The sequence below is a fragment of the Canis lupus genome, chromosome 15 (genome assembly GCF_011100685.1).
Source record: "Canis lupus familiaris isolate Mischka breed German Shepherd chromosome 15, alternate assembly UU_Cfam_GSD_1.0, whole genome shotgun sequence".
NCBI lineage: Eukaryota > Metazoa > Chordata > Mammalia > Carnivora > Canidae > Canis > Canis lupus.
In genome coordinates this window covers 14,788,732-14,801,468 of record NC_049236.1, presented here as the reverse complement: position 1 = coordinate 14,801,468, position 12,737 = coordinate 14,788,732, and the positions used below count along the sequence as shown (strand labels likewise).

The 12,737-nt window shown below is 38.7% G+C and overlaps 1 protein-coding gene across 3 annotated transcripts in view; it reads right to left on the bottom strand.

Annotated features, from left to right (window-relative positions):
* The window catches only part of GPBP1L1 (GC-rich promoter binding protein 1 like 1), a 61,555-nt gene that overhangs the window by 24,258 nt on the left and 24,560 nt on the right, over positions 1–12,737 (bottom strand). For all 3 annotated transcript variants that reach the window (XM_038558212.1, XM_038558211.1, XM_038558210.1), the window contains exons 2-5: positions 7,705–8,734; positions 7,000–7,114; positions 3,157–3,286; positions 1,887–2,173 (exon numbers count right to left, since the gene is read on the bottom strand). In XM_038558212.1, the coding sequence (XP_038414140.1) occupies positions 1,887–2,173; positions 3,157–3,286; positions 7,000–7,059 (477 nt within the window). In that variant the 5' untranslated portion in view covers positions 7,060–7,114; positions 7,705–8,734. The remainder of the gene's footprint in view (positions 1–1,886; positions 2,174–3,156; positions 3,287–6,999; positions 7,115–7,704; positions 8,735–12,737) is intronic.

The window sequence follows — 12,737 nt, the reverse complement described above, 5'->3', positions numbered from 1 at the left end:
CAATTTTAAGCAAATACCAGAGAACTACAATACTATCTTTATAAACATAAAAATCAAGGAAAATGATATATATTACTTATGGATACATATATGTAGTAGAAGTTTATAAAAAACATGATAAAGCACTGAAATCAAGATTACCTCTGGGAAGGAAGTGAAGAGAGTAGGATTAGGGAAGCTTTCATTTGGTGATGTGCATACTTGACTATTTTTCTCCAGACTTTTATGTACATTTCAGATATTTTAAAACATAAATGTAGTATTAATTTGCCCTTATTGACCTGGTTCAGGTTTGACTGACAGCTAACTTCCACTTAAATCACTTAGCAGGCATCGATTGTGCTACTTTAATATTTTTCTTTCTGTTATTTATTTCCCACTGGAAATGCCACAGAACTGATACTGAGCCTTCTTATCAAACTCTGCCAATTAGTAGTACAAAACCTATTCAAAAAGGTGCTCTTAAATACTCAAGCAACTTCCACTTTACTCCACGACTTCTAGTTTGCTATAATCTTTTTTTTTTTTTTTTAAACCAAAGCATGTAAGAAACCAAAACTTTTAATAAAGAGATCCTAATAGACTTTACCATATGCTCATCTGGCTCTGGTCACAATGTAAGGTATACTTTTAGATAAACATTCATGTCATATAAATTATAGTTACAGTGGGTTAATTTACTTATGTGGAATAAAATACAAAAAGAAACTCACAGGAATACAATTAAACTTTTTGTTGTTGCTGGTCTGATCAAAGATTTTAACCAAGTTCCCAAAGTGTAATGAGCAACAGAGATTTTGTTAATTATACCCATTGGTCTTTCTTAAATGCTAAGTTTATTGAATAACTGAAATAATTGAAATATTGAAAGTTATAATTTGGTGTTATAGTAAGTTCTGGACCACTGGATACTTAGAACATTCTGTACAAATATTCAAGGTCGGGGCAGTATAAACCTTTCCACAAATAAAGTTTTGAAGAATAGGTGCCTGGGGGTTAAGAATTCACATTAAAAAATAACATTTAAAGAAGCCCAGAACATTTGCTATATGAGAAGAGGAGCTGACACCTAAATTTGACTCTTATTCAGTTGGCTTTATTAATTTATTAAATTGACTGTCACGGAAGTGATTGGCTAATTTAATGTGCTACCTAAAAATAACTAGAGCTGTTTTGTTCAATATGGTAGCCACCAGCTAAATGTAGTTGTTAGGCACTCAGAAAGTACGCGATTTATACTGAGATCATGCTACAAACAAGTATAGAATACACAAAGATCTTGAAGACCTAGTACAAAAAATAACGTCAGTTACCTCACTAATGATTTAAAGATACCAATCACATATTAAAATAATTTGGATATGTTTTGTTAATAAAATATAGTAAACTTTTTTAAGGTGCACTGAAAACTCTTCTTCAGGCTAAGAAGCCAAAAGGCATATAATTCAACATACAACAGCAAAGTTTTACTGTATATACAGGCAACAGCTTAAATACTTACAATTGCATATTTGTAACATCACAATTATTTTATATAAAAGAAAAAACTTAGGATAGTTGGAGAAAGACAATTCAACATGCAAGACTACATCTTTATACATAATTTGAGTATCAAATTTTGAATGCTGACCTTACAAAACTCAAAGGGAATTAAGAATTTTTAAGTTTCAAAGGCATAAAGATGAAAAACAAGATTTGCTAAAAGTTACAGAGGAATTTTCATCACTATCTTCCTACTAATCAACTCCTTCCCTCTAAACACAGTAAAAATCTAAACTTAGGGACTTTCTTTTTAGTAATTTCTTCAATCTTCTCATTATTAACAGTCTTCTATTTACAGCATTATTTGTTAGGTTTTAATCATACATCTAAACCTTCATACTTACAAAGTCTTCCTCTTCAAACTGTAATTTTTCCACCTTGTCTTCTTTCTTTTCTTCCCTAATCTCTGTAGGTGGCTTTTCTTGAAAGGCACAGCCTTTCCGGGAGTGGAAGCTGCCATTCCAGTGGCGATGGTTGCCTGTGCCACCCCCACTACGCTGGTTCATGCCATCATGACCTCGGGAAGAGCCATGCCAACCAGAGAGGTTCCCTGTGATTCCAGCATAAGCTCCTTTAGAGACACCAGAATCCACTGAATCGTGGCGGAACAGGGAGGGCTGGTGCCAGGAATCTAGAATAGTAAGGAGAAATAACACATTAGATTTCTGCTTCCTGATCTGATTAATAATACTACCAAAAGCTCTTCAGGGGACCTTTTAAAATAAAAGATTAAGTCCACAAAAAAGAAATCAAGAAATTATCTTTCCTAAAAAATATAATTTCTACATTAAATCTTCAACTGAAAAAAATGACACATGAGAACACAAGAATGTTAGAAAGCCAACGTAACTGAATAATGACAACTGGAAGATCAAATTGAGAAACTTTTTTTTTTTTTAAAGATTTTATTTATTCATTCATGAGAGACACGGGGGGTGGGGGGTGGGTAGAGAGAGGCAGAGACACAGCCAGAGGGAGAAGCAGGCTCCATGCAGGGAGCCCGACGTGGGACTCGATCCCGGGTCTCCAGGATCACACCCTGGGCCGAAGGCGGCGCTAAACCACTGAACCACCCGGACTGCCTGAGAAACATGTTTAAAAAACATCATGTCGGGCAGCCCAGGTGGCTCAGTGGTTTGGTGCCGCCTTCGGCCCAGGGTGTGATCCTGGAGACCCGGGATCGAGTCCCACGTCGGGGTCCCTGCATGGAGCCTGCTTCTCCCTCTGGCTGTGTCTCTTCCTCTCCCCCCGCCTCTCTCTCAAGAATAAATAAATAGGGATCCCTGGGTGGCTCAGCAGTTTGGCGCCTGCCTTTGGCCCAGGGCGCGATCCTGGAGTCCCGGGATCCATTCCCACATCGGGCTCCCGGCATCGAGTCTGTTTCTCCCTCCTTCTGTGTCTCTGCGCCTCTCTCTCTCTATGTCTATCATAAATAAATAAATAAATCTTTAAAAAGAAAAAGGAATAAATAAATAAAATCTTAAAAAAAAAAAAACAACAAAAAACAAACCATCATATCAAGATTATGGACATGCACCCCCAATGTGGGCTCGTCTAGCTTATTTTTTTTTCCGTCTAGCTTAAATACAGTCATGGAAGTTGGGCATGGCTCACCTCCTGTGGTACGTAGAGGTCCATTGTTAAAAAAGCCATCAGAAGAATTATGTCGACGGCGGCTTACTCCAAATCTACGGTCTCCTCGGGGTAGGTGCTCTCCGTGTTTTTCGAAGGTGGCTGTAGGTGACTAAGATGGTAAAGTACAGAGAAACAGATTAAGAAGATATCAATCTCAGTATCTTATGTTTTGCATCAGCCTTTCAGAAAACAAGTAATAATAGTGGAAGAAACCCCCATTATGAGCATATCGGCCATAATAAGGGTACTATAGGCCCCTAAGTTAGAGAAGTCCTAGGTTACATATTCAAACAAGATTGGGCATTGTCAGGGTGGTATGGTCATAGACATAAGTTACACATTCACTCATTAACTCATTTACTGTATCCCAAAAAGGGAGAAAAGGCAGCTACTTCAATTATTTGCAAAAGAAGGTGGAAAAAAAAAAAACCCTATTGATATCCATAAATAAGCCCTCAAACTTTACACTTAAAGATATTATGTTAACCTTATAATAGGAAAGGAAAAGCAAGATGTTTGCTTAAAAAAATTCTAAATAGCTTAATTATTTCTGTAAATTATTTTGGAATTGGGGAGAAAGAAATGGTTTAAATACCACCCCAACTTGGTAGGCCATTAACAACTTTAACAACGACATGGTTTTTATAGTTTCATAACACTTACTTCTAAACATTAATTTTATATTCATAACAGTACTATAATTTGGCATCCTCATTTTACTCATTTACACATGAGGAAAGAGGTCAGGGAAAGTAAGTCTTTAAGGTTATACAATGTAAAGGTGGCAGATTGAGAAACACGGTTATAGATGAACTCTCATGTCCCTCCCTATTCCAAATAATTTATTCTAGAACATTCTATAGTTTCAAATGAGAGGTCAAAGTCTAAAAAACTGAAAAACATGGACAAAGGCATAGAGGCATAGAGGAAAACTACAGGTTGACAAAGGCAAAATTTGACAAAGGCATAGAAGAAAACTACAGGTTGGGGCAAAGTTATCTTTACATCTATTTCCTTGGTTTTATAGTTTTTAGCTCTTTAACTTCGGTTATGATCCACTTCAGGTTAATTTTTGTGTGTGTGATAGAAGATTAAGGTCAAGGTTCTCACTCCCCTCCAGATAGATAGATAGATAGATAGATAGATAGATAGATAGATAGATAGATAGATATACACAGTTCTAGAACCATTTCCTAAAAAGACTAAATCTAAATTACTAAATGCTAAATCACTTTGCATTAAATTACCTTGGCACTTTAGTCAAAAATCAACGGACTGTATGTATAGGACTATTTTTGAATTCTCTATTCTCTTCCATTACTTTATGTCTATCCTTATCCCAACACCGCACAACTTTGTTTACTGCAGCTTTACTGTAAACAGTGAAATTTCATTTCCCAATTCTTTTTACTTACTTCACTGTGCTAGATTATTCTTCGCAGATAATAAGATCTACATACTTTCATTCTTCAAAAATATTTATTTATTTATTTGAGAGAGACAGAGACAAGAGACAGAGGTAGTGACAGAGAATAAGCAGGGAGGAGAGTTGGAGAAGCAGGCTCCCTGCTGAGCAGGGAAACCGAGGTGGGGCTTGATCTCAGGACTCTGGGATCATGACCTGAGCCAAGGGCAGACACTTAACCAAGTGAGTCACCCAGGTGCCCTCTACATACTTTTATATTATTATTATTTTAAAGATTTATTCATGGGAGACACAGAGAGAGAGAGAGAGGCAGAGACACAGGCGGAGGGAGAAGCAGGCTCCACGCAGGAAGCCCGACTCGGGACTCGATCCCAGGTCCCCAGGATCAGGCCCTGGGCTGAAGGTGGCGCCAAACCACTGAGCCACCCGGGCTGCCCCTACTTTTATTTTTTAAAGATTTTATTTTATTTATTCATGAGAGACATAGAGAGAGAGGCAGAGACATAGGCAGAGGGAGAAAGAAACAAGCTCTACGCAGGGAGCCTGATATGGAACTCAATCCCAGGATTACACCCTGCGCCGAAGGCAGATGCTAAATCGCTGAGCCACCCAGGCGTCCCTCTCTACTTTTTTTTTTTTTTAATTTTTATTTATGATAGTCACACACAGAGAGAGAGAGAGAGGCAGACACACAGGCAGAGGGAGAAGCAGGCTCCATGCACCGGGAGCCTGACGTGGGATTCGATCCCGGGTCTCCAGGATCACGCCCAGGCCAAAGGCAGGCAGGCACTAAACCGCTGTGCCACCTAGGGATCCCCCTCTCTACCTACTTTTAAACGCTTTCCTGGATCCCACACCTAATCCCCCAGCTCACCATCCCCAACCTTTGGGTCAGATTATGTCAATTATGAGATCTTGGGAATATGAGATCTTGGGAATTTCAATTTTCAAAAATTTCAAAAGATCACCCAACCTTTGGGTCAGATTATGTCAATTATGAGATCTTGGGAATTTCAAAAGGGCAATTCAAAATTAAGTTTAGAGCAAAAGATTGTGGGTCTAGATAGATTAGGAACATCTGCCCCAAAATTCACATTTAAAAACAGGGAAAGGGGCCTGGCCAGGTCAGTCAGTTGGGTGTCTGACTCTTGATTTCAGCTCAGGTGGTGATCTCAGGGTTGTGATTATCAAGCCCTGTGCTTGAGATTCTCTTTCCCTCTCCCTCTGTCCCCTCCACTCCATTTTCAAGAGTAGGCACTCTCTCTGAAAAAAGAAAACAAACAAACAAACAGGGGCGCCTGAGTGACTTAGCCAGTTAAGTGTCCAACTCTTGATTTTGGCTCAGGTCATCATTTCAGGGTTCTGGGATCAAGCCCTGTGTCAGGATGTGTTCTCCCCCGTCACACACACACCCTTCCCTCTGATTATGCTCTCTAAAATAAGTAAGTTCTTTAAGAAAAAAAAAAAAAAAAAAAAAGGAAGATAGGCACCCCCCCTTTTAAAATTACACATCAATTTTGTCCCTCCTCTATTAGTTGGCAAAACGGGGAGCATTTTTTTTTTTTAAGATTTTACTTATTTATTCATGAGAAACACAGAGAGAGGGAGAGAGAGGCAGAGACACAGCCAGAGGGAGAAGCAGGCTCCATGCAGGGAGCCTGTTGTGGGACTCGATTCCGGGTCTCTAGGATCACGCCCTGGGCCAAAGACAGGCGCTAAACCGCTGAGCCACCCAGCGATCCCAATGGGGAGCATTCTTAAGTTTATTAACTTCCCAAAGGTCTTCTTTATCAATAGTTGAGGTTGTTCTTTTGTGTACTGTGACTAAGGATGCTTCACTCTATATGAACTGGTTGTTGTCACTTGTCTATTCCTAATACAACATACATCTGAAATCATTAGATTATTGCCCCTAAATCAGAATTTCTAGGATTTTATATGAGATCCATGTAGTAGTGAAAGTCTCTCCCTTTCCTCCTTATTTACTACTATAGACAAATTGCATTCACCCTAACGGTCTATTTCTCAAAAAAACTATTTCCCTTTTACCTCTACCCCTCTTTACCTAAATAATAAATTAGCAGATATGTTTTAGTTCCAAAGTGTAGTGCAGTTAATCCAGGAAATCTTAAATGTGCCACATAATGAGAAAAGCTTAGCAAACAATGAAAAAAAGAAGAGAGGAAGACATTTGGCAGTGGCAGGGCCCACAATGACTTAGACTGCCTAATTGTTTATATCCTGTTAAAATAAATTAGTAAGTCTATGAAAATATATTTTAAACAGGCAAAGCTGAATATACAAGAACACCTAGACTGTAAAATAGAAGCCATTAATAAGTTGGGGATAAAAAGAACTGGTATTTGGAAGGTTACTATAGGAATGAAGAATAGTACCTTAGCTGACTGTGGTGTTGAGAAATTTAGCCAAGCAGGAACAAAGTCATGCTGCGCCATTTAGGTCCAGTGTCTCTTTTCAGCAAGGTGAGGCATCCAACCTCATGGCCAGGATCTGAAAATAGGAAAACTCAAATCATTTACATTTGTAAGTATCTGGTATCAATGTAGAATCTGTGATTTCTCTAAGATCTCCTCTTTACAGAAAGACCTGCCCTCTAAGCCTCTCTAAGATTACTTATCAGGCTCTATATCTCAAAGAGGTTCTAAACAAAACCAACAGTCCATGAATAATGACTATGAAAAACACATAATCAGAAAACTTTGACACAGATCTGGAAGGTTATATGAAAGCTAATGAATTCTTGAGTTTTAACAGAAGAACATTAAGAATAAACACCTACTTTAAACTACTGATACTTATGAAAAGAGATTAATCTGCTTCAGGTACTCTGGTAACTTGTGGCAAAAGCAGAAAATATCTTCCTAAAGAAGGAAGATACAGATTCTCAAGAATTGTTCCATTTAGTTCCCATTAATTTCCTCAAATACTAACTAGTATCAGTTTTTCTAAGAGATCCACTGGTGTCTCCACATCACCTCACTCAAGTTCTCCAAAATTAAATATACCAGAAAACAGCAGCTATTTTCCACGATACATAACATACAGTCTTCTTCCAAAATTAGACATAGGAGAATATTTACCCCAGAGTGTAACCTCTGTGGTCCTGTATCCCGAACTCCTTGAGTCTGCCAGCTGGATTTCCCACGAGGTTCTCTTGTTAAAAGGGTGCTTAAATAGGCTGGCCAGCAGCACGCCTTGTGATAAAGCACAAGGAAGCCAGGCTCTGTATGTATTACTCTCTCAAGTCCCCTCAATTGCTCATCTTAAACTATCCAGGTTCCTGACACGTCTCCAAAAAGGGGAAGGGGAAAGGGGAAGGGGAAGGGGAATATAAAAAGTATTTGTTACATTTAAAAAATGGGGGGAAGGGGAAGAGCTATGTCTATGTTCACCTCATTCAACTTCCTTGAGTGATGGCACTATTTTGTTGCTTAAACAGATAATACATGGACATTTGCACATCGAGTGCAAACACTGTTCATGGCAAGGTCATAGCTGAAAAAACAAGTGAACTCATGTGTGGGCAAATAATGCCATCCAAGCAACAGGTCAAAAATATAACATCAAAGAGCTAAAAAGATCTTCTGAGCAATCAATTCCTGTGGCAAAACATCCACATAACAAAGCCCTTAATTTACAAGTATCTCATTATTCCTACAGAGCTGCTAAAATGTGTGCAGATATTTATATTTGTTTTATTCTTCAAAATCTAAGGACATAAAGAAATCTTGTTTGTTTTTAATCTGACAGAATATATGTTTTCCTCCAAAGAATAGCAGCTTTCAAGGCAAATTTCTTGGTAACATAAAGCTCCCAAATGTATCTTCTATTTCTTTGGTCTTCACTATTTATAAATTCACAGCAAAATTAAAACAAGTAGAAAGAAAGAAGTTAAGGAGCAGTCAGTCAAGGAGGAAGTAAAACAGTTCCTCAGTGAGGTTTTCTTCTCTTCAGTTTTCTCTCTTTCACTTGTTCTGCTTCTTCCTAAAGACAACTGAACTGGAAGGTGATATGAAGAAATAATCTTCTGCTTCAGTAGAGTGGTCACTTATAATTTTGGATCCATTTCCATCATTATTCAACCATTTGAAAGGCCACAGGAATCTATCACTATAAATGAAAAAGCAAAATAACACAATATCACAAGAGGCAAACTCCTTGTTACGTAGAATTGCTAAAATAAGATACATATGATCAATCAATAATAGGTACTAGTAATCAAAACTTAAATCCAATTTAGAAAAAAATAAATCCAATTTAGGCATTATTTTAATGTGCCACCACCTATAGCAATAACATAATTCACTATAATTCTAAGGCTTTCTTTTTTTAAAGATTTTATTTATTCATGAGAGACACACAGAGAGAGAGAGAGAGATAGGCAGAGACACAGGCAGAGGGAGAAGCAGGCTCCACGCAGGGAGCCCAACGTGAGACTTGATCCCGGGACTCCAGGATCACTCCCTGAGCTGAAGGTAGGCGCTAAACCGCTGAGCACCCTGGTCTGCCCTTTTAAGGCTTTTTAAAAAAGATTTTTGTGTATTTATTGGACAGAGAGCACAAGGAGGGGAAGCAGCAAGGAGAGAGAAGCAGGCTTCCTGCCCAGCAAGGAGCCCAATTTGGGGCTCAAATGACCCGAACTGAAGGCAGATGCTCAACCAATTGAGCTACCCAGGTGCCTCTCTTTTGAGGATTTTTAAAGGACTTTAGAAAAGTCACCTGAACAGTTTTTTTTTTTAATTTTTTTAAATTTATTCACGGGGGGGGGGGGGGGGGCGGGGCAGAGACACAGGCAGAGGGAGAAGCAGGCTCCACGCTGGGAGCCCAACATGGGACTCGATCCTGGGTCTCCAAGATCAGGCCCTGGAATGAAGGTGGTGCTAAACCGCTGAGCCACCCAAGCTGACCGAACAGTTTATTTTTTAAGATTTTATTTATTTGAGAGAGAGGGACACACACAGACACAGAGATAGCAACAGAGAGCACAAGGAGGGAGGAGGAAAGAAGGCTCCCTGCTCAGCGGAAAGCCTAATGCAGGGCTCAAACCCGGGACTCTGGGATCATGACCTGAGCTGAAGGCAGACGCTTAAACCACTGAGCTTCCAGATGCACCTAGAGTGTGCTTTATATAACCATACCTATAATTAGCTATCAAAGATAATTCAGAAATACAAATTATGAGTCTGTTAGATTTTCATTTTCTCTCACACACGTGCATAACTTGTTCTAAGTAATCACAAAGCCACAGAACTTGCTTATCACCACAGTCATCAACTATTTAATAGTAACTACAGCTAGATTTTTTTTTAAAGATTTATTTATTTATTCATGATAGACAGAGACAAGACAGAGACAGAGACACACAGGCAGAGGGAGAAGCAGGCTCCGTGCCGGAAGCCCAATGCAGGACTCAATCCTAGGACTCCAGGATCACGCCCTGGGCCAAACGCAGGCACCAAACCGCTGAGCCACCCAGGGATCCCTCACCACAGCTAGATTTTTAAAAACAAATCATGTGTCATAGCATTCCTTCCTTTCCAGATACCTAGTTATCAACTGAAAGGCTTAAGCTCTTAGGCTCTGACTTAAGATATGCAGTTAAGAGATGACACAAATACTTCTTTGGCAAATTCCCAACATTTTTCCAGGGGCTAGAAAGTTTCTGATATAAGAGGAGGCTTGCATCTGTAGGCAATTCTGGTCTATACTGGTAAAGTCTAATTTGGAGGATATATCTCATATAATAAACTGATGGCCTTGCTCTAGTGTTTTAGGTTCACAGGAATCAGAAATACCAAATTTGGGGCAGTAAATACCTTTGTGGGGAAACGAAAGGAATCAAAAAGAGGTCTTGGGTGGCTTTAACTGCATCTGTAACGTATTCTTTTTTTTTTTTTTTTTTTTCTTTTTTAAAGGTTTCATTTATTTACTCATGAGATACAAAGAGAGAAGCAGAGACATAGGCAGAGGCAGAAGCAGGCTCCTTGCAGGGAGCCCGACGTGAGACTTGATCCCAGGTCTCCAGGATCACGCTGTGGGCTGAAGGTTGTGCTGAACCACTGAGCCACCCCGGCTGCCCATATAGTTACTTTTCAAACCCAACTAGGCATGTTCTAGTCTCCCAACTGACATTTATATACCATCGTTTTGGTCAATTCTCAATTCCAAGTATCTCTAGCAGAGTTCCAGTTGAGGCAGTGAACGCAGAGGAAATATTAATTGGCGATGCTCTGCTACTGGTGTGAAAGTTCTAAAAGCTGACATATATTCCATAATTACTTACTTATCAGCCTGCACGGATACCTAGGATATAAAGTTATATAAGAACGTGGTCTATGGAAAAAAAAACAGAATGTGGTCTACGCACACATATGCATAATATGTGGTGAGGAGGAGATGGATAACAAATCAGAGTGTTTAGTAAAAGGGAAGAAATAAACGAAGATGAAAGAGGACAAAAAAGAAATTCCTGTTCTGGAAGCAAAAGACTAAAGAGATACATAACAAAATGCCAATAATGGTTTTATTTATTTGACATTGCTGGTAGAAATATTAAATGGTATAACTGCTGAAAACAATTTGTGGTTCTTCAAAAAGTTAAACATAGAAGTTACCATATGACCTAATATTGGCACTCTTAGGTATATATCCAAGAGAAATGAAAATATACGTCTACACAACAATTTGTAAATCAATGTTCACAGCAGCTTTATTCATAATAGCCACAAAGCAGAAACAATCTAAATGTCCATCAATAGGTGAATAGAGAAACAAAAAAGTGATATATCCATATAATAGAATATTATTCAGCTATAAAAAGGAATGAAGGGCAGCCCAGGTTGCTCAGTGGTTTAGCACTACCTTCCTGGAGACCTGGGATCGAGTCCCAGGTCCGGCTCTCTGCATGGAGCCTGTTTCTCCCTCTGCCTGTGTCCCTGCCTCTCTCTCTCTCTCTCATGAATAAATAAAATCTTAAAGAAAAAAAAAAGAATGAAGTATTAATACATGTTACCACATGGATGAACCTTGAAAACATTATGCTAAATGAAAGATACCAAATACACAAAATGGCACATATTATATAATTCCATTTGTATGAAATATCCAATCCAGAGACCAAAAACAGATTACTGATTATCAGGGGCTGGTGAGAAGGAAATGTGACTACTTAATGAATATGAGGTTTATGTTTGGGATAATGGAAAAGCTCTGCAACTGGATAATGGTGACTGCTGCAAAACGCTGTGAATATATTTAATGCCACCAAGTTGCATACTTTAAAATGGTTACTATAGTAAATCTTAAGTATATTTTGCCACAATTAAAAAGTATAATAAAGTGTTAAGTCAACAGAAATAGTCAATATTAAATATAAACAATCCTCTATCTCATCCATTTTTTAAAGATTTACTTATTCAGAGAGACACACAGAGAGAGAGGCAGAGGGAGAAGCAGGATCCATCTGGGGACCCTGATGCAGGACTTAATCTCAAGACCCCGGGATCACGATCTGAGCCAAAGGCATACCCTCAGTCACTGAGCTACCCAAGTGGTCCTCAGTATGTGTTTTTTTTTTTTTCTTTTCACAAAATGGTTTCATTTTTCATGTCTTTCAGTTTTGCCTGGAAGTCAGACTTAGCTAACACAGACAAATAATTAGAGGAGTGCAAAAAGAAAGGCAAAAATCCCATACTTGTTAATTAACATCCTTATTTAGTACACCTGCTCTATAAGGAGTTTCCTAATTTTAGGAATCATACTTTACAACTGGAGAATAAGAACCACAGTGTAATTCAGAAGGCAGCAAATTTAGAAGACTTGGTTCCAGGCCTGATCTGCTTATTAGATGTGTTACCTTGGATAAGTCCCTTAACATCTTACAGCCTGCCTCAGTTGTTTGTTTATATTTGTTTTGTGAGCTCTACACCCAATGTGGGGTGTTCTTAAACTTAAGACCCAAAGATCAAGAGTAGAATGCTCTGACTGATCCAGCCAGGTGCCTCTACCTCATTTTTTTTTGTTGTTGTTAACCTCTGGAATGGATGGCTAATTGATATTAGAGGGAGGAAAGAGAAAAAGATAAGGTGTGTTAAGAGTTATATAGATCAGTGTC